The sequence below is a fragment of the Oryzias latipes genome, chromosome 13 (genome assembly GCF_053564925.1).
Source record: "Oryzias latipes strain Hd-rR chromosome 13, Olatipes_Hd-rR_3.1".
Lineage (NCBI taxonomy): Eukaryota > Metazoa > Chordata > Actinopteri > Beloniformes > Adrianichthyidae > Oryzias > Oryzias latipes.
Window position 1 is genome coordinate 35,369,765 of NC_136249.1, and position 25,609 is coordinate 35,395,373.

At 44.8% G+C, this 25,609-nt stretch overlaps 2 protein-coding genes across 4 annotated transcripts; both read right to left on the reverse strand.

The window, feature by feature from the left end:
* Positions 1-67: 67 nt before the first annotated feature.
* On the reverse strand, positions 68-11,697 carry zgc:101731 (SNARE_SNAP25N and SNARE_SNAP23C domain-containing protein). 3 transcript variants are annotated; one of them, XM_020707995.3, is made up of 8 exons: positions 11,491-11,697; positions 9,509-9,663; positions 6,672-6,713; positions 5,644-5,692; positions 4,277-4,394; positions 2,429-2,578; positions 2,189-2,333; positions 68-1,607 (listed from the first exon to the last, which is right to left on the reverse strand). In XM_020707995.3, exons 2-8 carry the CDS (start codon positions 9,587-9,589, stop codon positions 1,542-1,544), a joined length of 651 nt encoding a protein of 216 aa, XP_020563654.1. In that variant the 5' UTR covers positions 9,590-9,663; positions 11,491-11,697; the 3' UTR covers positions 68-1,541. The 3 variants fall into 3 exon arrangements, with proteins under 3 accessions (XP_020563654.1, XP_004075223.1, XP_078785915.1); XM_004075175.5 differs by lacking the exon at positions 4,277-4,394 and adding an exon at positions 3,793-3,904 and having other exon boundaries at positions 11,491-11,681; XM_078929789.1 differs by lacking the exon at positions 11,491-11,697 and adding an exon at positions 10,354-10,858.
* Positions 11,698-12,200: 503 nt separating this feature from the next.
* Positions 12,201-21,485, reverse strand: capns1b (calpain, small subunit 1 b). Its single transcript, XM_004075173.5, has 11 exons — positions 21,283-21,485; positions 19,414-19,468; positions 19,293-19,329; positions 18,667-18,759; positions 15,275-15,332; positions 15,128-15,192; positions 14,956-15,024; positions 14,773-14,851; positions 13,600-13,716; positions 13,226-13,284; positions 12,201-12,467 (listed from the first exon to the last, which is right to left on the reverse strand). The coding sequence occupies exons 2-11, from the start codon at positions 19,458-19,460 to the stop codon at positions 12,441-12,443; spliced, it is 651 nt and encodes a 216-aa protein (XP_004075221.1). The 5' UTR covers positions 19,461-19,468; positions 21,283-21,485; the 3' UTR covers positions 12,201-12,440.
* Between the last annotated feature and the right edge of the window lie 4,124 nt (positions 21,486-25,609).

Sequence of the window (25,609 nt, forward strand, 5' to 3'; positions counted from 1 at the left end):
ACCAAACTCTCATAATCTGGATTCATCAGAACATTAATAACTCAGGATACTGACAGATGACACAAACTTTTACTCACATGGCAACATATTAATGTATATTTTATTTAATGTACTGATATGCAGACAAAAACAACCCACAACATCTTTGATTGATGTGTTGATGTCAAATAGATTAAAATAATTGTTGATGCGATTGAAGAACAGGCCTGATGGGATCAGCGCAGGTCACTTTATCGTGTTCACAATGTTCCAATAAACACGAATAATGAAAAACACGAAAAATAATGAGGTCATGTGAACAACTAAGACATCGTTAACATAAATAACTGTTTATGTATTTAAAAACCTGACGCAAAGTCAGGAGTTAGTTAGTTTTTAGCATAAAATCTTTGATCGTGCCATTCTTTTGTTTGTTTTGTTTCTCTCCCAAACTTCTCTGCTTCTTCACGTCACGTCCATGTGGAGGAGAGAAGATGAAAAGTCATGGAGAACAAATTCCACATGTGTCCGCTTGGTGTCGCCAGAGCTTCTCCTCTGAGGAAAAATGCGTGTTTCCAGCTGTGAGCAGCACCCCACTGCGCCTACAGGGGGCGCCCTCATCCACCTGTTTGCTGCAGACAGACGTGTTAAAAAAAAAAAGATGTTTATGGAGTGTATGTTGGAAACTACGGAGCCCCTGAAGGGACACTGAAGGGAAAAAAAGCATTTGAAGTAAAAATAAAAAACAAAAACTAACTGGTGCTCACCAGTTATTAACAGCTATTAACACAAATACCAAACGGTTTCAGTGTGTCGTAAGAATCCATTTGGACCCTTTGCAAAGTAACTGCAGCAACGCAGACATCTGGCTTTTCAGACTTTGACACCCTGTGGGTCAAGGTTCTGGTAGAAGGAGACGAACATGTTCTGTCCTCACCTGCGGCCCATTTTCAACGCCCTTTGCATGCATCCACCGATATCAATGGAGTTTACCGGATGGTCTTAATTCTTCCTGAATAAAAGTGGTAACCTGATCTAAACTGGCGTAAACCCCGGCGCCAAAACAAACCACATGACTTTAAAACTCGTTAAAGACGGCGTTCAGAGATGATGTCATTGTGACGGTGAGCCAGCAAAGCTGCAAGCTCTTAGTAGACGAGTCCGAGAGCAAAGTTAGACTCAATTAGCTCACGTGATGCCATTTCCAGGTACCGTGGGGAGAAATGCCAGTAATGATCATAAATGAACAGTAACTAAGTTATTCCTTCAATGTCCCTTCAGGGGCTCTTGGATTTTCAAAGGTTTGTTTACAGCTGCAATAACCCGGTTTCCCCGATGCGATCAATAACACAAAATGCTAGTGAGATGTACGAAAAAAATGGAGATAAAAAACCAATGTGAGACTGTAAAACCTAACAAAACTGTTGCTGTTTCAGAAAATGACTGGAAATACTTCAATCCGTTGAGAAATGCCACCGTTTAAGAGGCTTCTGCCACATCTCTAACCAAAGCCATGGATGAAAATCTTTGGGAAAAAGCAGAAGAAAAGGCGACGCGCTCCCCTATCGCTTCATGAGGTTGTTGGCTTTTTGGTTGGCGGCGTCGATGCGAGACACGTTGAGGTTGGCCTAAAGGAGAAAAAACATTAGAGTTATTAGCACAAAGTTTCAGACCGAAGATCCTCCACTGACTCCATGTGGAGATGATTTCTACCAAAAACAGAAGCGGAGAGAACAAACAGAGAACAATGACCCAGAACATTCCAGACCAGAAGGCATTTTTATGTTACCTTGAACTAGGAGCTGCATTTCCAGCAGAACATGCAGGTCGATGCTAGATTACCGAATGAAAATGGAACTTGAAGGATAATAATTGGCAAAATAAAAAATAAATAATCAAAGTTGACCATAAATAAAGTGAAAACAGCACAAGAAAAGTTTGTGAAAAAATGCCAGAGCTGGGATTCAAACTGGAAATCCTCAGAAAATCCTCCGTTTTAACCTTAATTTTCTTTATATTTGTCCTCCATCATCAGAAAAATGCTTCAAGACGTAAAAAACCCAGAACAGAGTTGGAGTGGGTCTTTCAGTCTTCCTGCTGCAGGTGTTTGTAGGGTTTGTTCAAGCAAACTCAACGTTTTCCAACCAAACCTAAATGTCTGCGTGTGTTCTGGTCCCTGAGGGAGGGGCTCGCCGCCTGGACGCCGTACCTTGTCACGAATCCGATCGATCTGATCGTTCTGGGATTCCAGCTCACTACCGATGTCCAGGGCCATACTCTTCAGGTTCCCCACGATGCTGCCCACGTGGGCCAGGTTCTCCTCCATCTCGTCCTCTCGGGCGTCGTTGGTCACCCTGGAACAAACACGGACGCCGCTGAGGCTGGCTGTTTGTCCAGCTGCCGCGCCACAAAGCGCTTTGTTTGAAGAGCGTCACACACGCCTCTGCACCTCCGAATGTGTCCTCCACTCATGATCATCTGTTCCCGCTCGTCCACCACGCGGGACGACGGCGGCGGCTGGTTGGACACCACGCCGTCCTGGCTGGTGGCTCCGCCCCAAACGGCCTTGTACGCCCCACTCTCTTCAAAAGCCTTCAATCTGACAAAATGATGATTATTTTAGGGTTCATGAAAACAGGAAAGAGACGCCAGCAAATCCAGTCGGAAGGCGGAAGCGGCCGACAGAAACGAAGAATCTATGCAGCACAAAACGACAACGGCAGCAAAAAATACTAAATCAAATAATACTTTCTAAAACACTGTCTGTTTTTAACAAAAATGTATATTACACACCACTCTAAGTTTAATTACTGCAAATGTCCTCTTAGATATCAACCTAAAGAAAAACTTCTTATAAATCACTAAATATTAGCATAAAATTACATAATTTATATTTAACATTTGTTATTATCTGATAAGTCAAATGAGCCAAATTTGAATGTTTTTGAATAGATGTAGTGTACATTTACAATACAGTCTAAGTAATTTGCCAATCAGCAGTGGATGCAGTTTATTTTTTCCCTTACAGCTGTGAAGATGGATTTTTTTCCCTACAGACTGTTTTCTAAATCATTTGTGGATTTTAGAACAGACAGCTGGAAACTCCTTATACAAAAAGTTTACTGGGATTTCTGCTCTGACAGATTCCAAAACATGGAGACCTCCATCTTTTAGCCAGACGGCCCACCGACGGCATCTCTTAGAAAGGCTTTCATTAGACTGAAGTCTTTGATCAATGCATTAAATTAATACCTGACATAACTTCTGTTCCTGCATAAACCAAAACCACTTCCTGAGGTTCCAGTTTTATTTGTACTTTTCAAAACCCCCCCAGACTGAACAATAAGTCATTTATCGTGATATCAAGCTGTGCCGTACGCATATCACTAAAGACGGCGACGACTGCGATAAATGGTTACGTTGATGTGCTAAAACAGTCTCATGGCAGCTCGAAGTATTTGCATTTGACCATTCGGATGGAAGCCTTGACGTTGTTGACCAATCGGATGATCCCTTTTATGTTAGATGTTGGCCTCCTAGACGAGGGTCATTTGGAGTATAAGTTATGTCGACTCTTATTTAAACCGTTGCAGTGAAATGGAAATGATGTTTTTAGTTGGTCTGCTTTTTGTTCATCTATCACAAGTATTACTGTCATCACAATATTGACTAATATTGCATATCGCGGGTTTTCCTCATATCGTGCAGCCCTACTACCCCAGACCCATTTTCTGAATCAGGCTGGTGTTTTGGGATGAAGGTCGTCCCTGGGTGTGTCACACAAACACACACAGACACAATCCTGGTACCTACTTCTCACAGTTGCAGAGGCCGCAGCATTTGCCGAGGTCTGTCAGGTTTTTCTCTGCCTCCTTCATATCCGAGTTTATCTGATCCAAACCCTCGTCTATGCGCTCCAGCTGTTCTACGAGGGGGGAGGACGAAGGATGAAAGCAAATGACAGGACCACAAATGGAAGCAGAGAGGACGGAGGGTAAAGCAAAAACACAAATGAACCGAAAGACCAGCAACTCAGAATCTGGCAAATGAAAAGCAGCGCTACAGTTCAGACACGTTGGTGTCCAGTTCCACTAAATCTGCCTTCTGCAGCCTCTGAACGTTCATTTGCTCCTCAGAAGAGGATTCAGCTCAGACCAGCTGAAGCATCCAGAAAATGTCTTTCCGGCTTCCATCTGCAGTTGTTGGATAACTACACGTGAACTCTCATTGGCGTACGAGTGGCAGCGCAGACAGGGTTTGGTGGAACTGGGCGCCACTCTGGATGGGGGGGGCATACTTCCTGAGTGGCCAGAAGCACAGACCACAGCACTGGGCCATGTCTGTCAGGTTCTTCTCAGCCTCTCTCATGTCTCTGTTGATGGAGTCCATGCCTTCCTCAATTCGCTCCAGCTGCTCTGTTAGGAACAGGAAGTTTAACGCTGCAGAGTTTTCACTCCGAACACAGAACCGACCTGAAACCAGCTCTGCCCGGACTGAAAGATGGACAGAGAGCAGAAGAGCAGCCCGTCCCGCTGGTCGTCTGTCTGCTAGTCAGTGAAAAGATCCTCACTGCACCAAAACCCAAATGAGCTTTTTGACTTTTTCCCCCTTCCTGTTCCTCCAGACTCACGCTTTATTTGTTTTTGTTCCCCCAGAACACAGAGTGTCTGTCATTTCCCATCTTTGATTAATGGAAAGTCCTACCACAATGCAGCGGTCTTTAGCCACCGTGGCGTCGACTGCAGGGGAACCGCACCAGCGTTCATCTGCAACAAAACCTTTTCCCCCCAGGAAAGTCCTGTGCTTCAGCTGGACTGAGAATGCCAATCCTCTTCACACCTTTGTGAGCTCTGGCTCACAGGAATCCCAGAAAACTCCTAAATGTTGCTCATTTGGGGGCAGTGCTTCCTGACCAGGACAGAAATGAATCACGAAGAGGCTGTACCTCCTCACCACACAAGACTCTTTTCCTGTTTCTGTAATTACTGCTTCGCTCTTCCTTAGACATTTTCCTGTCACTGGGTACCTTTAGTTCCCCTAAATTGCTTTACAGTCACATTCACTCATACAGCTCGGCTGCAGAACTGTCTCGAACCTATAACCACCAGGAGCAACGTGGGGTTCAGTGAAATGCACCACATGTGACACAAAGAAGGGCGGGGCAGGAACCGAACCTGCGATCTTCCAATCCAGTCAACCGCTCCACCTTTGCACCACATGTCTGTAACAATTGAGTAAACAGTCATTGTCTTTAAAAAAATAAAAGCCCTTTTGGATTTTTGTCAGGGCTGAAGTGCTTTTCTCAATGAGGGGATCCTAAAGTACATCCTCTGCAAATTTGGTGCTTGAACAACAAACGACATGATTTGTGTGGGATGTCGACCTAACTGGCTGAGAATGCACGGAAAGATAATATTCAGTCCATCCACACTATTTCAGAACGTTGTCCCGACACTGACAGAACCTTTCAGTCTGCTTTAGCAGGAGAGGCCGAGTGAGGCCTGGAGGGAGTTTTCCATCACCAAGGCAAAGAGAAACGAGTCTAACAGCTGGAATACAATACGTTACAGAAATCTACCAAAGTCCACAAACATCAGGTCATTGAACAAATGTTGGCCTTCATATTGCAGGAAACAGCAGCGGACATGAATTGCAGCGGCTTACCTCCTTGTTCGTCTAACATCACCACAGTCCGGATGCCGACATCTTTGCTCTGAAAGGCAGAAGCAGACGGTCGTCATTCTGATCATTGAAGAACCTCCACTCTGGATTTTATTCAGTAGATCTGCAGCTGAAGCAGGAGATCATGAACCCACCTACAGCATATGATGGACTCTATCTGAATAAACCACATTTTTACTCCTTTGTTTGGGATTAAAAATGCCCTGAAGCTGAAATTCTACTTTAAAATTGGTTGAAGATTGGAACGGAAAGGTAAAAATGAAGGTTGCTTATTGATTTTCTGACCATATCTTGGTCCATCTAACATTTTCCATCTCCACACGGTGCCTTTGGGATCTGAACTGACTCATTTAGCATCCAACCCTCCGTTTTCTGAGCTTTATGTAGAACATCCACAATCCTGTCGATGTTTCCGGTTCCACAACCCAAGTATGAGTCGTTATTGAACAAATGCATGATACCTGCACAGAACAGGCCATAAAGGTTTGGGTTTTGATCTTTTCTGCTGGTGGGAATGAACATCAGTGTAACGTAAGCTGCATTCTTTGGTGCACGTGACGTGCACTGCACAGGACTCTGCAAGCTCGGCTACTCCTAAAGCCCTTGGCCTTTTTTCATTCTTGCGGCGTTTGAACCAGCAGCTGCTGCTGTAGTGTGTGTGTGTGTGTCTGTGTGTGTGTGTTGGGGGGGGGCTAAAGCTCAGCTCAAACTGGGTCATGTGCAGGAAAAGGCTCCACCCTCAGCAGCAGAATGGGATATTTAAGCTGCCGAGGGACGGAGGCAGACTCATTTCTAGAATATTCTGTACGAGTAAAAGACAGTGGACTGCTTTGTTTGTGGCAGGACGGTAAACACGGAAAACACAAAAACCTGGAATCTGGAGTTTCCAAAAAGGAACATGTGGGAGTTGGTCCAACTCTGCAGAGCTCAGTTTACTTTGTGAGGTCTATATGGAGATCCCAGCGTGGGCGTGTAGGTGTTTGTTTTGGTTTTTTATTCGCCAAACGTACCTCTTCCACCAGCTGAATCATCCGCCGCGTGCTCTCCAGAGACTGTAGGACAGAGAAACAGTAGCTGAGCTGCATCAGAACACTTTCAGGCGTCTGTTGTTGGCTTTACTAAACTAAAACTAAACGGGCTCTAAAGATTTAAAGTTTCACCGTTGTCTTATTTTGAAAATATCTTGTCACAATAAGTCACCGAGGTTGTCACAAGCACAGTGTCAGTTTTACTTCACAGATGTAGGGGATGGGGGCCGATGGTATTGGTGTGACAGACACACCGTATTCTTGTTTTCCACATGATGGTCTCACGGTGTTCAGTGACTCTGACTTAGTGGGGCCAAAACCCAAACAAATTCTAACGGGAAAACCTTTTCATCTGTTGGTCTAAAAGGCTGACTTAGTCAGTGAGTTGTTTCAAGTTTATCTTTCTAACAGCCACGAACACGACGCCACTGAACGGACTATAGCAGCTCCATCCAACCACAGCGCCTCCAGGTTGGTCGTAGACAGTCAAGTGTTGCAGGTAATTGTCTCAAAGTGTCATCAGCAGACATGCATCAAGACCCAGGAGTGGAACCCTGACCAGAACCTAAGGACCTTTGACCTCAGACATGGTTTGGCAAACACCGCACGGCTGCAGGCCCCTTTACCAGATGGGAGGGGTACTGGGGTTTCCAGACTAACCATTCAGAACCGACTCCAGCGCTTTGACTGGAATGACAGACGACCGCTGCTGGTGACTCCACCCACACCAAGACACTGCCGTGAACTTTTGCAGTGAAGACTGTGTGACCTGGACAATGCGGCAACGGTCTACTGGGAGTGTCGAGTCACCTTGTACGGAAATGATGGTCATCAGCGTTGGTGGAGAACATGGTCCCCAGGGTTCACTTTGGTGGAGGAGCAGCAGTCTAAACAGGCATCACCAGTCAGAGCAAAACCCATTTGGTTCTTGCAGACGGTCCAGTCACGGCATGTTTATACCTCAGATGTCATAGAACCACCAGCTTCCCCCAACTCAGACAGAACACCCCCAACTTTCTGTTCATGGATGATAACGTCTCCCCCACATGCTGCCAGAATGGTCAGAGCTGGACTTCAGAAAGTGGGCGTGGCCTCATATGGTTGGCCAGCAATGACCTGAACCCCATAGAGCACGTCTGGGACCAGCTGAAGCAGAGACTGGATGATCGGACCCCCAAAGAACCTGGTAGAACTAAACGTGGCACTTGTGGAAGAGCCTCGGAACATCATCATGAGTTTAGTGAGGAGACGTCGCTGTCACTGCAGCCCCCGCAGGAAATGCCCGCTATTGACACGGTCCATGTTTGGGACGATCTTTATTCCTGTCTAAAAATGCGGGCTATTAAATATTCAACTCTTGATAATGGTGTTTGTTCTCATTATTCGTAACATCAAAGGGAACTCTAGTGTGTTTCATAACAGACCAAATGGGAAAAGCTCTCATGTAAATAACTAGAATAAAAATATTGTCAGTAAATTGCATCTATTGAGAGACTTTTAGAAGAGCTGGGAACACGGTGGCTTTATGTGTACAAACCATGAGGATGAAGCGCAGAACAAAAGGCTGAAAGGGATTTGGCCGACTGGTTTGGGGGGTGGGGTCTTCATTCACCTGAACTTGGCCTTCGCCGTGTAATGTGATATCCATCTGTTGACTCTGTGGACGGCGGCACATTTCTCACTCTGTTAATGGTGATGTTTTTTTTCCTTTGTGTTTTTATTGGTTTGATGGATCAGATTCATGTCATCCATAACGCAGACTGCCTTGAAATGCCCCACTTTGACCACGCAGGTGACCCCCGTGTCATTCTGGTCGCACCGTGGCATCAGAGCAGCGGAGTGGCGGACGCCGGCGAGCGACGAGCACATCATGGAAGCAGCAGAAGTCCAGTGTGACAAACATGAGCAGACACAGTCACAGCTAGTGTTCACCCGCAACAACCGCCGGGGCACCTGGGTATTTAGCTATCATTGCGCTAGCATCCTACTAGCTCTGTTGGTGCAAAGGTATTAGCGCTCTAAGCACAGATGATGACGACTTTCCGAAATTCCATCCAGAGGATGAATGGACACAAAGACAAACGTCGCTACATCAGGAGAGCAGACTGATCGACTTTAGCGATGGGGTTTGAGCCTTTGCCGGACTGGAAAGGGTTAACAGGAGCCTGAAGAACCCGGAATGACCTCATCCTGAACAAAACGAACAGAATACCGAAGCTTCAATTTTTCATCTACTGCATGTTTGAAGACGTGTGAAGAAGAGCAGCCGCAGCAGCTGAAGTCTTTGCTGATGACGAAGTCTTGTCTTTGGATGATGATGCAGAGTTACGGCTCATCTTCAGCTAAAGACGAGTGACCAAAGAAAAGATCTGAATGAATATTCTAAACAGGAAGAGGAATCAAAACCCTTCAGAGGCTTCTTCACATCTGTAAACTGTGATTGTCGAAGTTTCTGAAGTGACAACAAGACTCTGGGCTGAACTGCCCCTCCCCCTTCGTCAGCCTATTTGTCGGGTAAATATCACCTCAGGCCCCCGGGGGCGCCGCCCCCCCAAGGAGATGATGAGGTGACAAACGGATCCGAAGCCCCGGGAGTGTTTGTTTAGCACCACCTCTCAGAGTGTGTGGGCCAACTCTCTGCAGCTGGTTGCTGGGAGACCAGCCGTCTCCACGGCAACCAGGTGAGTCAGGTGGCATCCGGGGGGGACAGACGGTTTGCTCCCCTCGGGCTCAAACCAGGCTGTGAAAGAGTTCTATTTTTGTTCTGGTAATGACTTCAGACACCCAAAAACACGGGGTGACCCGGCTTCAGCGGTTACCTCATCTGTGACCTGATTGGCTCTCCTCTGTAGCTCCTCCTGCTCGGTCAGGATGGGCGGGTCCAAGCGGTTGCTGGCCATGTTTGTTTGTGAGTTTGCAGCGGCTTCAGTCACCGGTGACCAGATTCTGCTGCAGCATCAGGTGGTTTAGAGACCTGAACAGTCCAATAAACGTTGAGTGTTTTTAAAAGTCCATTAGAAAGGCAAAATGTGTTTTCCATCAGTTAAAAAAAACATATACTCTCAACGTAAAGAAGGATTTGAGCACAAATACTCATGTTCAGGGTAACACCATTACAACATTTGTTCTTTGTTTAAACAAACTACCTAAAAAAATGAAATTAATTTACTCCAATAGTCTGTTTACTTTGAGAAGAATGTGTCTAAAGGTAAAAAAAAAACATTTAGACAGCTTTTTGTTTAAACTGTGAGAATCCAAGGTTTTTAAGATTTTGTTGTAAAAAAAAATCCTGTGTAGTTTTGTTTAAATCAGCCGCAGCACAGAAAGAATATGTAAAAATACACAAGAAAAGAGAACAACATTGTACCAGATGAACACAGTTTGGGGTCCAGTCATGGAAAAAAAGAATTCTGAATAATATGACATCAACAATGCAGGAAAAGGAACACAAAGGAACAGAAAACCAAAAAAAAACCAATAAGACACAAAAGCTGCACTTCAGACTTCAAGTTAGCTCAGTTTGAGGGTCCAGTTTGTTCTGACGGACAGACGGCAGCCCCGGAAATGGAGACGTTTACAGGCAGGATGTGAAAAAATGAGTTCAGGAAGAGAAGACTCTCATCTGCAAACAGGTGAGACACAGGTAACGGAAGGAGAAAAGCACCCGTTAGACGGGAGGTCCTCTTGTGTTGTCATCAGCCGTCATGGAGTTACTGTAAACAGGAGGCGTTTACTGTCAACTGCAGCTGCAGAAAAGCTTTCGTTGCCGTTCCTGTTACCACAAACTGGATTTTGAGCTTTTTCAGACTCTAAAACCGGATCCACCATCACTCTGAGATCCATGGAAGCTCACAGAGACTCTCCTTCTGCAGCACCACAGTCTTCATCATCCACCGACAAAAAGAGGAGGAAGGAAAAATCACTGGAAGGGAAGGATGTCTGCGTGCTGCAGTCTGCAGGAGGGAGGCTCAGAACCAATCAGGGTCTGAAACCTCAAATGTGCAGAAACGGCCGGGAGGTTTTCTCCACATCAGCCTTTCCCTGGAGTCTCCATGTTCAGCTCCTTCAACGCGTTCCTGTCCACTTTGGATTTTAGAAACAAACTGTGAAACCTTTGAATCGCTCAAATACTGCACCCTTTAGTGTGTTTTTACTGGCTCAATAATGTAAGAATGCTCTCTGCTCAGAGCCTCCTTCATTGATTAAAAACAAGAAACTCCAGGAAATTCATTTACCGCTAATATATAGAGCATCATTCAGTCACTACAAATGACTGAAACAACACATTGAAGTAAATAAAGTGTAGAAATGGAGAAATATCTCATGAACTTTAGTTTAACTAAATCTGTTCTGATGGTTCATCACACTCTGGACTCTTTCCATAAAATAACTATTGTTAAGCTTTATTAAAACTTCTGATTCCTACTTTGGCCAAATTTTCTAAACTTTGCACTCCCTTTTTTTAAATGTCAAGTGTCAATTCAAATCTTAAATTGATTCAGTTTATTACAGCAGTTGAGATGAGTTATTAATGCCGTTTTTCAGAACAGGTTTTACAAACTTTAGGTATTTTCTCCACTTTTTTTTCGGCTCAAACTCATCATTCTCTGTCCTCCTGCTAATTTAGACTTAAACTAAACGAGGCACATGTCTGCATCTTCAGCAGTTTCTACAGGAAATAGGTTTTTCCAGAGTTAACATTTGTTTAGATTTCTTTTTGACCGTGCGCACGCGCACTTCAATCTCTTCCCTCTGTCATCACGCACGTGTTTGCGGAGTTTCGTCAAGCCTTTGATCTTACCTTTGATCGGTTCCTCTGCGTTTCCTCATCAAAGCGTCCGGCGCGGACTGCTCTTCTTCGCAAGCATCTCATCCTCCTCCCCGCAGGCCCCGCCCCTTCTGCAAATAAGCACTCCTCGGGGGTTGTCCGCCCCGCCCCGCCCTGACGGCGCGCGGCGCCTTACCTCCACCTGTGTGGCAAGCGACCTGTAGATCAGCGCGCGCTTGACAGACGCTTGTTTTTGCGCATGTCAGGACAGAAGAGAGGGCTGGACGGAAGTCTGACGTCACGGTCAGCTGATGACCTCTTGGTTCAGATTCAGGTGAATTCCCCCCACCCCCTCCCCCACCACACAGGTGAGCCTTTGTTACTTTCCCTTAGAATAAACTTACAACTTTAAAAAAATACATACAATTGTAATTTCTGCAATCAGAACATATTAATGAAATTTTATATTTATTTCCAAAAGAAAAAACGTCATTTCAACAACACAACAGAAGTATCTACCAGAAGATCCTAGTGTCTGATGGTCCAAAGCTGATCTCCAACAACAGATCTCCCATCAAACAAACAGCTGATGTCAAAGGATTTCTGTTGACTTAACCAAGGCGATCTCAAGACTCAATTACCCAGGGTTCACCTCTGCAGCCCTCTGTGAACGGAACGGACGTCCTGACATGAACCTGAGCTCACTGCCAGTTTAAGAGCCAAGAAAACCAGAACGGAGTCGCTTTTATCCCAGATTCTTTATTCTTGCAAAAGTTTACTTCAGACATGAAAACACGAGTGCAGCAGAGAGGCTGTAGCGCCCCCCAGCAGCAGGAGGTCGTCAGCGCAGCAGCAGCGTCTCCAGTTTGGTCCCACTTCAGAAGTCTTCTTTATATTAGCTTTTGTGGCCACGTTGGTCCAGTTTCCATGGATACGGATCAGGAAAAAAAGGTGGGATGACGGAGGAAGACGGAGCGCCCTCTTCAGGAGTACATGGTCAGCTGAAGCCACTGTGAGACAGACAGAAGGAAATCCAAAAATGTAAACCTCCGGTGGACTGGAAGCTGCTTTTCTGGAGAAATCTTTACGATCACTAAATCATGTTCTGTTTGTAGCTGACAAAGTTAAAGACCCATTTTGATTAAAACTGTGTTTTTAACATGCTCTAGCAGCATTTTTCTATCATTTAATGGATAGAAAATCTGCTGGGAGGAGCCACAGTCTCCATGCTCCGCCCCTTTCTCTTCATCCACCTGCAGACCAATAAATCCACGAACGTCTTTGTTTTCCTGGTCTGAGCTGGAAAATGGATCAAAACTGGATGACTGATCAGCATTTTTGTTGGAGTGGTAGTGTTAGTTTAGGGGTGCCTGAGAGCGTGTAAACAGAGAGCTCTAAGCTAATTTTAAATAAACTCCTGCCGCTCTGCAGAAACTATGTCCTAGAAAACAACACCGATTTGGATTTCATCATAATTAAAAGAGCCCTGGGAATACTCTGGAAATTTAATATGGAAATGGAAATATCAAAGGATGATTGGAGCGGGTCTTTCTATAGTCTAAATGGAGTCAAAGAGACTCGAGTGAAAACGGACTTAAGCTGATGAAAATGCAGCTGATGGATTCAACCAGAACTGCCCAGAGGTGTTCAGGTCCTGTAGCTGTAAAAGCAGCCCACATCACCAACCCCCCACCACTGTGTGTTTAGTAAACAACACAAAAGTGAAACGGACTCGCTCATACGAGAACCATTCAAAGGGAAACCTGACCTCTTTGATGTCCAGGTCGATGGCGCCGCTGTTGTCCTTGTCCAGAGTCTTAAACGCTCCTGCAGCACACAAACGCACCGTTACAGCCGTCAGAATTCTCACAGAGAAGCTTGTTGATGATCTTTCTGTCATCAATAAATCCTATTAGTCTTTATATCCTCCTTTAACCTTTTATTTTGGTTTTATTGGAACATAAAATGAATTTGGCTGAACTAAACTAATGTTGTCAGAAGATATCACATCATTCAGTCCACGCCAAGTGGGCACGGTTTCATTGACCATAATATCAACAAAAAGGAGGGAGAAAAGCCTAATTTGTATACCAGATTAAAATAAAACCAGTTGGTATTAGAATTAGGTGAGCAACGACTTACGGCACATGGCATCGAGTCGAACCAGGCAGCCAATGAAATTGTCAAAGTCCATGTTTCCGTTCTCATCACTATAGCGACGGATGATGACCTTGTAGAGCTGCTCGTTCAGAGGAAAGCCTGTAGAAACAAACATAATTGCTCTGGGGGCGTGTCCAATCAAGACTTCCACCTCAAACAGGACAATTTTATTAGCATATTATCACGACCATAGGGCGCCCTGGGTTATAGGGCGCAGTTTCAGTTATGGGAGCTTTTTCTTTATTTAACACATTCAAAAGGCGCATTGGCTTTAAGGCACAGGCATGTTAACATGCATGCTAGTGTGTGTTTTAAGAAAGGCAGCGAGCAAAACTGAGTAAGTTGTGATTTATTTTTTTCATGCATCAATCAGCATCCAAAAATCCACTAAAGTCCTCATCTTCTGCATCTGAAATGAACAGCCGGGCTAAATTTCTGTCAAACACGCCAGGTTCCCTTTCCTCATCGTCAGAGTCCGGCTGGTTGCCGTGCGGCTCCTCATGAATGACGGCGGCTTCGTCAAAAGCTCAAAGAACAGTGAAAGCAGACACGTTTTCCTCTGCGAGCGTTCCTGCCTTCAGTGGAATGGTGACTGTAGAGACGCTTCTCCCAGCTGTTCTCTCATTGACTCGCTCATCCAACTCGGGCCGCCTCGCCTCGTTTCCGCGGAAACCCAGATGCTTCTTCTTGACTTGTCCGAGTTTGTTTTCCAGCTTCCTCCGCTTGTGAACCACGGATTCATTCATGTTGAATTCTCTGGCAGCTGCTCGATTCCCCTCTGCGTAGATGATGGCTAGCAGTTTAAACTGTGCTTCATAAGCGTGTCTCTTTGCATTTTCAGGGTCGCTAAAACCATATTGTTCTGCTTCGCACTCACCCCCCCCCCCCCCCCCCTTTAGAACTCTTCGGGGGGTGTCTTCTTTCATGTCCTCACTTCCCTCCTTACCGTTCTCATGATGTCCCCTTCTATGTCCTCTTTACCGAAGTCACGGAACAACACATTAGCCGGACCGCACTATAGGACGCTCCGTACATTTTGGAGAATTTTCAAGACTCAAGTACGCCTTATGGTCGTGAAAATAAGGGACATTTTCCGGAGGGATAAGTAAAAGCATTCATCTGTAGACTGGACTTGTAGATTCTGTAGATTCTCACCTGCAGCCTCGAAGGCGCGTGGGAGCTCATCCGAGCCGATCATGCCGGAATGGTCAGAGTCGTAGGATAAATAGATACCCTAAAGACAAAGAAGACAGTGACAGTAAAATATTCCGCCCCCTAAGAACCGCCTGCTCTCAGTGAAAGGGCAGAAAAATGTACCAAAACGGAGAAAGAACCAACCTGCCACTTCTTGATGTTGTTCCAGAGGTGTTTAAACTCATGGAAGCCCAGTCTTCCTGTGCTGTCGCTCTGCAGAGTATCAGGTTAAAGCTCAAACCCCCAAACCGGAGCTGAATGACTTCTTTACAGCAGCAAACACAACCCTTATGAACACTTGAATCCTGAAGGATACGTCCATGACAGCCACCATGCTTTTGCAGGACTCGATGCTGAATCCGTCAGTCTTCAGGTCTTTGCCTGTACAAAAACATCCCTAATTTTAGCTGCACTGACTCCATTTAACCTCATTTATGAGCATCAACGTTCACTGTAGACTCACGTTTGGAAATGACTTTGTTCAAGATGTCCATCAGCTCGTTGGGGCTCACCTCCATGTCCTGTTGGAGCAAACCAAAGGAAACCAGCTGTCACACTTCAGTACCGCTACTCATTTTCAACTCATTGCAGGTTGGGAGTAAATGACCAGTGAGTCTGTCAAACATGTATAGAGAAACGTATAATCATGTCTTTGTCAGAAGAGACTTTTTCTTCATGTTAATGTCCCTCTTGTCCTTAACCGGGTCACGGGGGCAGCAGTCCGACCCCCGTTACCGAAAGTTTTTTTTTTGTTTTCCCTCAAGCGGCACCACAAAAGGCTGACAGTTACCATAGCTCTGTGCTAGCTTACTTGTTTTTGTGTTAACACTTTTTTTGACCGACAGTCCTTTTTGGACGGTTTTCCATCACTTCCAGATCCGAAGCGTTCTGCAAGAGTGCGGTTACACAATCAGCTGTTGTCGCTTGGCAACAACAAAATGCTGCAAGGAGAGGCTGAGAAGACTGAGGTCCTCCAGAGTTTGCAGGACTCTTAAGAGGTTTTATGATGGCGTTGTTGGATCTGCTCTCTTCTACAGACAAACTGGTACGAAGATCTGGCTCTATTCTGAGATGTCACTCTGTACCTCCCAGTGTTATTTGTTGTATTTTAGTAGTATTATTATTGGTAGTATCTGTTACTTTGTGAGCTATGGTAATCAAGCCATTTACCCATCATGGAATCACTTTAAGATCCATTTATCCATCCACTTCCCTCTCTACCCGTACGTGCACTAAGGCCAGAAGAAAGACCACAGTCCTTCCACGGTGTCCTAAGTCTACCCCAGGATCTCCTCCCAATGAGACGCCTGGAACTCCTCCCGAGGGAGGCGTTGAGGAGGCACCTGAAAAGAGATGACTGATCCACCTCAACTGGCCTCTCCTCCGGGCTCCTCACCTCACCTCTAAGGGAAGCCACCCTGTGAAGTAGAACATCCAGGATCTTCTCCTTCCAGCCGTGACGTCAGAGCTCACTAGCACACGTGAGAGTAGGAACACTGATGGACCAGTAAATCCACAGCTTCGCCGTTCGATTGAACTATTTCTTCTCTACAACAGATCAATACAGCAGCAGCTGTAAATCTCACGCTCTTCCTTCTCCATGAAAAAGACCCCAAGACCCTCCTCCACTTGGTGCAGGAGCTCTCCACCCACACAGTGGGCTAAAAAAAAAATGAATTTTCCCGAATGACACCCGCAAGCCTGGAAGTGCTCGCTTCACACTCTAAGGTGAGACTCTGAAGGTCCTGGTTTGATGAAACCAACAGAACAGCATCATCTGCAAAAGGTAGAGATGAAATCCAGTAGTTCCCAAACCAGACTCCCTCCAGCTCCGGGCTGCACCAAGAAACGCCGTCCACAGAAACGGTAAACAAAAGTGGTGGCGGCGAGCGTCCCAGCTGAGTCCAGCATCAAAACCCGGATTGTACAGAGACCAGATGGTGATTAAACCCCATTTTCCCAGAACTCTGCAAGCTGATCCTCTGTTCCAGGACATTGTTCCTCCTGAACCTGAGGGTTTAACTGTCAGCCAAAATGAAGAATATGCAAAGTGGGGGTTAAATTCTAACCCCAGGGGACCTGAGCTCATGTTCTCTGCTGTTTAACTCTTTTCTGATGGATCGCCAGCACCTGAACTTGACCTGCTTCTACATTTCTGTGGTTAAACTCTGGCTTATTCATAATCAGAAACTTTCTTTTATTTATCTTTTTGTTTGTTTTTTTCATTTCCTGCTCAAACTGGTCAAACCTGAGTCTGCAGTTTTAAAGGCAGACGCCTGCATACCAACAAGTTTTTCTTTTAAACGGTAAATCATCTGGGGCTGAGCTGACTGGTTAAACTGGAGCTCACTCCCCTGACATGACTGACTCAGACACACCACACCTTGAAGCCAGAGCGCCGCCCTGCCAGACAATGACAGGAATGGAGAGGAAGAGTCCAACACTCCCAGCAGCAAAGAAACCAACAGTCTAACCATGCAGGAAAAAATATGAAGAATAAAACAAATTCCAGTCTACAAAAGCACAACAGATCCAGTCCACATGGGATTTCAGTTTATCACAAACCTATGAAACATTAGAAGAACTGATCTGCATTTTGGGGGTTTGTCCGGGCTCTCTTTCATAGAACCGTCCTCATTTAAAGATCAAATTCAGCTTTTATTTGCACTCTCAGACTTCCAGAAAGCTTCTGTTATTTCTACATAAAAACAGTTTTTTTTGTTCTTTCTTGGTCCCCTTGAAGGCTTCAACAACTGATTAATATCTTTTATTTCCCTAAAATGACAGATAAAAAATTCAAATTTTAACTGAAATCCACCCCAGCTTCTCCAACCTCTTTGTTTGCTGATATCAACACCATGAGAGGCAGTGAAGCAAAAGAAATGTTTAGAACAACACCTTTATTACTGACAAAGGTGAGATTTTGTCACGTAAATTTTTTTTAATCCTCCCCAACTGCCAAGAAATAATTCAGAAAGCTGCAAAGGTTCCTTCAGCAAAGCAGAGATCATCTACTTATCCTAGAATACTGATTTCTAACACTTTATGATTTTGAAACAACCATCAGGTGTGTGATCTTGGAAAATTATTTCGTATTTTCGTCTGGCACAACTGGGTGATTATTCATTAGCAAATATAAAGAAATTATCTGAAAAAAATGTAAGCAAAAACCTTTTCTACTTTAAAAATTAAATATTTTTCCCAAATACTCAAATTCTTTGGTGTTTGAATTGGAAAAAAAAATTAAGAAAATAAAAATGATTTAATCCTGAAAATGACACTTCAGGTTTCAAAGCTATCAAAATGTGTAGTTTGTTAATCTGCAAAAAGCAGATTTTAAACAGGAAAGCTTTTACTCATTTTTTAGATTAAAAAATGAATAAAACACTTTAGGATATTTTACATTTGGGCATTTTGAAGTGGTCCTTTAAGGACTAAATCTTAAAACAAAGTTTCTAGATTAGAAATAAAACTTTAATCTAATGAATTTATATCATCTAATGAATGAATCTTTATTCATACATTGGCTTTTCTGACAATCATCAGCTGCTTAATTAGGTCTCTTTTAATGAGAAAAAAACTATTTTATCTCCTGATACTACATAGCCTTGAGGCTTTGGGGGTGTGGCCAAACATCAGACTCCACCCCCTAAATCTGTAGGTGTGAAATATGGTTATTTGGCTCCTTTATTGCATTTTACTGACATTTGAAAACAAACATGAATATACTGTTTTGTCCAAAATGTCAGGGATGTGGATCATTTAATCTGGAGGTAAAAACATAAATTATGATCCAATTTGAAGTTCAGACACAAACAGGAAAGACTTTAAACTGGTGTGAACAGAAGAACTCACATCTCCGGCGAGCTGCTGGAAGACCCTCCGAAACTGCTTCTCCTCCTCGTTCTCGTTGCTCTGGGCGAGGTGCTGGGGTCTGCGAGGGGGAGGCTGCACGCAGACGCAGACGCACACACGCAGACGCACACAGAGGCTTCTGTTAGACTGAACCCTCACACATTCCTCCAGACTGTAAAGCCCTTCAGATGTCCTGCTTGTTTGTTTGATTCTGAAATCTTCCACTGCGAGTCAGAATCATGTCGTCTTTAACACAAATCGATCGTTTAGTGGTCATTCTGTGGACGCTTAAACCTTCACACTCCTCTTCCGTTGGTTTTTCAGATCAGTCTTCAGCTGTTACCACCCTTCTGGAGACCATTCAGGTCCTTCAGCAGATTCAGATTCAACTGTTTTAGCTCTAAAATCAATGGGGGAAGAAGGATTGCAGCGTGCTTTTGCTGCTGCTGTAGTTCTTTGGCTGATTGAGCTTTACTTTTAAATGACTTACAACATAAAAAGGTGAAATCACCTCAACACTTTGGCGTCTAAATTCTACACCAAGCATGCAGAGTTTGATGGAAAGCGTGACCTTAAACGGGAACAAATTCAATCAAAAAATTCAGACTCTAGGGGTCCATACTTACCGGGTCTGACGGCCTGAACTGAGACGGGTCGATGTTGCTGTTTCACAAAGAACAGACCGTTAGCTTAGCTTAGCTTAGCAGCAGCGCTGGACGACAACTGCTGTTCAGGGAAAACTCTTACCTGATGGTTTTCACGATCCCACCAATGAGTTTATTTGCAAGATACATTTTGGATTCTGCGTAAAGAAAAAGAAAAAAAACATACGAGTAAATAATTAAAGAGAAATCAATCATAAGATAAACAATGTGAGTTCAAGTTCTCTCAACAGTGTATAAGTCATTAACTGACTGACAACTAAAAATATAATGTAATTGTCAGTCAAATCTTTTAGACTTTGGGTGTGTTCAGACTGGGATGACCGTTTGGTCCGGACCCAGTCCTAAGCTTTGCCTTTGGTCTGTATTCAGACTGCTGTCAGGCAGACTTTCCTGTTCCGGACTAGAGCTTGTAGACTTATTCAGAATTCTCACAGAGATTCAGACTGAGGAATCTCAGAGAGAACTGAAGCTCAGTCCAATTGGAAACAAACCAAGACCACCTCCAAAGATGGGTCACAGAGCAGTTCCAGGTCCCGGACCAGGAACCGCCTGTGTGCATTCAGACTGAAAATGTATTCTGGATTATTGGGACAGACGAACTCTGGTTCACTTTAAGAGAACAAATGTGTCCAGCCTGAATACAGCCTTAAATACAGGTGTACCATGGGAAATGGTAGAATTCCAATAATCCTGCAGGAAAGCACCAGTGAAAGTCTGACTTTATGCAGATGATCAGCTGCTCTGTCACTCTGATCAGAAAACAACTGCATTCATTTCTTTGTTCAGAGAATCTGACAACTTCAAAACTTGTTTTTACAAGTTTAAAATCCCTTTTTTTTAAATAAAAAACCCTCAATGGTTTTTTTTTATTTGTTTTCTATTGAAAAGTGTGTCACATTTGTGCTTTTGAAGTTGCAGATGTTATTAATGTCTGACCATCACAAGATTCCAGTCTTTTAATTATGATTATGCCATTTTTAACAGAGATTTAAAAAAAATAAAAAGTATTTTTCTAGGATTTAGTTTCGTCAGAGCGGCAGGAGTTCATAAGAGATTCACCTCTGAGTGAGTCTGCCCTCCTCTCCCATCAATCCACTCGCTTACGGCCCCTCACACCCCCCCCCCCCAACCTGACATTAGTGGTGCAGCAAAAATGGTGAGCAATATCAGACGAGGGCAACAAAGACGTTCATGGATCTGTTTGTCTGCATCAGAATGGGGCGGAGCTGGCAGCTTGTGACCAAACGATTGTAGAAAGCCTTTTTCAAACGACCGTTTTTGACTGTTTAGTCCTGATTCACAACAATTTCAATGAAGAAATACTCAGAAATGCACTTTAAGCCTAATTTTTCCTTAAATAAATGTCCTCCATAATCAGAATGCCAAAGGAGGCGTTAAATGCACCAAAAACAGGGTTTTCTTTGGAGGAGGATGTCAAACATGTCCACACCTCCTGCAGCAGACCAAGCAGCTCAGTGTGAAAGTTCCTGGACGGTGGTGGGGAAACGGTTTTCTTATCTTCAGTTTGGACGTTTTGTGGTCAAACTTGTCTGTCATGCGTCTATTTGAAGTGTCGTCTGCATGAATCCAGATTTTGTTTTTTGTTTTTCCAGTTTCCATGACAGCATGTGTGGCGGCCAGCCCCACAGGAACCTCAGGAACCCCAGAACCCAAACAGCTTCTACATGATCCTGTTGATCCACAGCAGCAGGTCTTGATCATGAGGTTGAAAGAGTTGGAACAAGCTGTCAAAACTTTCTTAAAGTAACTTTTCTCCGTTTCTGGAGTGAAGCAGGTCTGACAGCAGACTGTCTGTCTGTCTGTCTGTCTGTCGCTCTTTGGGCGTGACAACAGTCAACCCAACAAACGTTATCAGCCCACCGCACAACAACAACAACAACAACAACACAACAGACCCGGTTCCGGTTGGAAACGTGAAGTTTTGACTCACAGACTTCAGCTCCTGCTGAGGAGGACCAGGCGCGGAGGAGAACCGGAGAGACGGACGGAGGAGGACAGGAGCTGCGACTGCTGTTAAAGTCCAGAGGAGCGGCGAGAAAAGTCTCCTCTGTGCGTCATCGACCCCGCCCAGCGCAGGCACGCGCGCACACACACACCGGTTAGGGCGTCTACAAGGTCCTAAAGTCCTCCAGGTTCGCATTCCTGAGAATTTTGAGAAGGCCTGCAGAATGAGGCGGAGCGACGTGGGCTGGGTTAAACGTTGAGCTCCGCCTCGTTCTGCACACTGCAGCCAGGGGTAGTTGAGAATTTCTTGATTCAGTTGTTGTGACTCTGGAGCAGACGAAAACATGCAGTTTTAGATGACAATTGGGTACGGAGCCCATGACCTGACCTGGGTAAAAAAAATCATTAAATCGCTGCCACACATTAGGATTTTGTTGCCACTAAAAAGTGTTTTATTTACACCGTGAAATAATAAATCAGTTCCCATGGACTCATGAAACTGTTCCCTAGAAATGAACATTTATTCAAAAGAAGTATTTAAATGGAAGAAAAAACTAAAGCGGACTTTTTTTTTTGAATGAACAGGAAGTAGATTCCTGTCAGGCAGTCTTTTCTTCTAGCCCTGATTTAGTGGAAAATGATGCCAATCTCCTCATCTACTTGTTGTTAGATTTGCCAAGCCTCCAAGAATAATGGAGACGGTTAAAGGGGCGGGAGTTTTCAGAAAACAGCTGACTCTACGGCTAAACCGCGGTACCGTCATTCTTATCAAAATGTCTTTAATAAAATCAAATAAATACAAAGAAAAACGTATTTTATGATCTTTCATATTCCTAACTACTCAATGTTTTATCAGGACCTGTTTGGATGAACACAGAGCTGGTATCCTGGAGATGGGAAATGTTTTTAGATCAGTGAATAACGTGTCTCTGAGCTCCTTATTTTACAGAAGAAACTCCGCTTTACCGACACCAAACCCCGGAAAGACGGCTACTCTGACAATAATAGGATTTTGAGTCGCCAAAAGGTAAAGACTTTTTTTTTCAACCTATCTGGAAATAAAGCTTTACAAAATGCGCCACATCTTTCATCTTCAAGCACGGCTCCAATAAACAGACAACTTTGGTGCGTTTTCTCTGTATATTGTTATGACTTTTTCTGGTTAATTTATGAGATTTAAAGTTGCAAATGTACAATTTTATTCTCGTAATTGAACAGTTCAGACTTTTTTCTCATAAATTTACGACTTTAAATTCATATAAATGTTTTGTTTGTCAACTCCGTCTTACATTACTGTTGGATAAAGTGAAGTGGAACTATTGGTTGTTGTGTATGTATCCGGTCGGACGGAAATTAAGGAGACACAGAATAAACCACGGACGTGAGAACAACGCATGGTCTGGTTTATGTCGGTCAAATGTTAAGCCAAAGCAGCTAACATAACATGGTGTCAGAAGTGAAAAAGTGACAACAAGACAGTCATGAGCGAGCAAGATGCAAACAGGAGGAGCGGGGACGGAGCAGCGGCCGTGCCTCAGCTAGCAGCGCCAGGCAAGTTCGACTTCGCAAAAGTTGCGGAGTGGCCAAGATGGCTGAAGCGGTTCGAGCGATACAGAATAGCTTCGGGACTCGACAAACAGTCGCAAGAGTTCCAGGTGAACAGCTTCATGTACGCAGCCGGCGACGACGCGGAAGACATCCTGAATGTGTTGCCCCCTCACAGACGCACAGAAAAAGTCATACGATGACGTATCTGCAGCGTTCACGGCGCACTGTGTGAGGAAGAGGAACGTCATTTTTGAAAGAGCGCGCTTCAACCGGAGGAATCAAGAGCCGGGTGAGAGTGCGGAGTCTTTCATTACGGCGGTGAACACGCTGGCGGAGTACTGTGAGTTTGGAGCATTGAGAGAGCAGCTGATACGGGATCGTATTGTTGTGGGAATAAGAGATGCCAGACTTTCAGAGAGCCTGCAGTTAGATGCAGATTTGACGCTGGAGAAAGCCATGACGCGTGTGAGGCAAAGTGAAGAGATAAAGAGACAGCAGCCGGTTCTCAGGGGGGCGGAGCTACCAGGACAGGTGGAGGCTATACAAAAACGAAACTTAAAGTCATTTAAAGCAGCAACAAGCAAAAATGACATGAAAACAGTTGAGTGCAGCAGATGTGGACAGTTAAAAAGACACACACGGTTTGAATGTCCGGCCCGGGATGCAGAATGCAGGAAATGTCACAAAAAAGGACATTATGCAAAGAAATGCAGATCCACCGGGGGAATCCACAATATAATTGGACAACAACAGCAAAGAAACAGTGAAGACGATGAAGAAGATTTTGCATTTCTAGGTGAAATGGAGAAGAAAGAGGTTGATGAGTGGAGCAACATTGTGCATCTCAACCAGGAAAAGACTTTAAGTTAGACACGGGTGCCAGTGTCACGGCTATCCCGAGCAGCATTTACTCCCCACAGAAGCATGGGACATTGCAACCACCATGCAAAGAGTTGTATGGTCCAGGCAAGCAGAAACTGGATGTAAGGGGACGTTTCAAAGGGGAGCTGACTTTTGACAAAAGAACAACTATGCAAGATGTGTATGTGGTTAATGGACTGTATAAACCATTGCTTGGCCTTCCCGCAATAACTGCTCTAGAGCTCATCAAGAGAGTGAGTGCAGTGCAGACACAACCAGTGGACTTTAAGGCTATGTACCCCACAGTGTTCTCTGGTCTAGGGAAGTTAAAAGAGCCATACAAAATCGAGTTGGAGCCAGGAGCGGTCCCATACGCCCTGTCAACTCCACGTCGAGTGCCGCTACCCCTGCGAGACGCAGTAAAAGAGGAACTGAAGCGGATGGAAAAAGCGGGTGTAATTTCCAGAGTGACACAACCCACACATTGGTGTGCAGGCTTGGTTGTGGCACCAAAAGCCAAACCAGGGAAAATAAGGTTGTGTGTGGACATGACACACCTGAATAAGTGGGTGCAACGAGAGAGACACATCCTCCCAGCTGTGGACCACACACTTGCTATGCTGTCCGGAGCAAAGGTGTTCACAAAATTGGATGCCACCTCAGGCTTCTGGCAGATCCCGTTGGCGAAAGAAAGCAGACTTTTAACAACGTTCATCACACCCTTTGGCAGATAAGCTTTAACCGCCTGCCTTTTGGGATTTCATCAGCTCCTGAGCATTTCCAGCGCAGGATGTCACAGATGCTGGAGGGGTGCGAGGGGGTGGTGTGCCATGCAGATGATGTCGTTGTCGTGGGAGAGGATATGCAGCAGCACGATGAGAGGCTTCACAGAGTGCTGCAGAGATTTGAAGCAGAGGGACTGACACTGAACGACAAGTGTGAGTTCTCTAAAGATAAAATCTCTTTTGTAGGTCACTGTGTTACGGCTGATGGGGTGTCCCCAGACCCAAACAAAGTCAAGGCTATAATGGAGATGCCTGAACCGCAAGATGTAGAGGGAGTGAGGAGAGTTATGGGCATGGCCAACTACTTGGGAAAGTTTCTTCCTCACCTGGCATCATTTTCAAAGCCATTAAGAGACCTGCTTTGTGAAAAGAATGAATGGCATTGGGGAAACGCTCAGAAAGAGGCTTTTCAGAAACTAAAGACTGAACTGAGTTCACCACGGGTGCTCGCCTCTTACTCAATCGACGCCAAGACGTGTGGCACCAGACGCATCTTCATACGGGCTCGGGGCCGTCCTCACTCAGGAACAAAAAGATGGAACCTGGAGGCCAGTAGTGTTCATTTCCAGAGGGTTGACGCCTGCAGAAAAACACTACGCTCAAATAGAGAAGGAGGCTCCGGCGGTGACGTGGGCTTGTGAAAGACTAGCACCTTACATCCATGGACTAAGAGTCAGGTTGGAGACCGATCATAAGCCTCTTGTACCTTTGTTGAGCACCAAGGCTTTAGATGAGTTACCACCAAGAGTGTTGAGGTTTAGATTGAGACTTATGAAGTTCACGTTTGACATCGTGCATGTTCCGGGAAAGTGCTTAATAACGGCAGACACACTGTCTAGAGCACCAGTAAACCACACGTTCACACCAGAAGAATTGAACAACGAAGCAGAGGTCAAAGTCTTTGTGGACTCTGTAGTTCAGAGCATTCCTGCTACAGAACCCAGACTACGAGAGATTCAACAAAAACAACACTCCGACCCTGTTTATCCAGTGCTGTAAAACAGGCTGGCCGAAAGGCACATGCTGCCACGGGAGCTGAGTGAGTATTGGTCAGAAAAAGACAATCTCAATCTGGCGGGTGAGTTGTTGCTGAGAGGACAGAGACTGGTCATTCCTCAA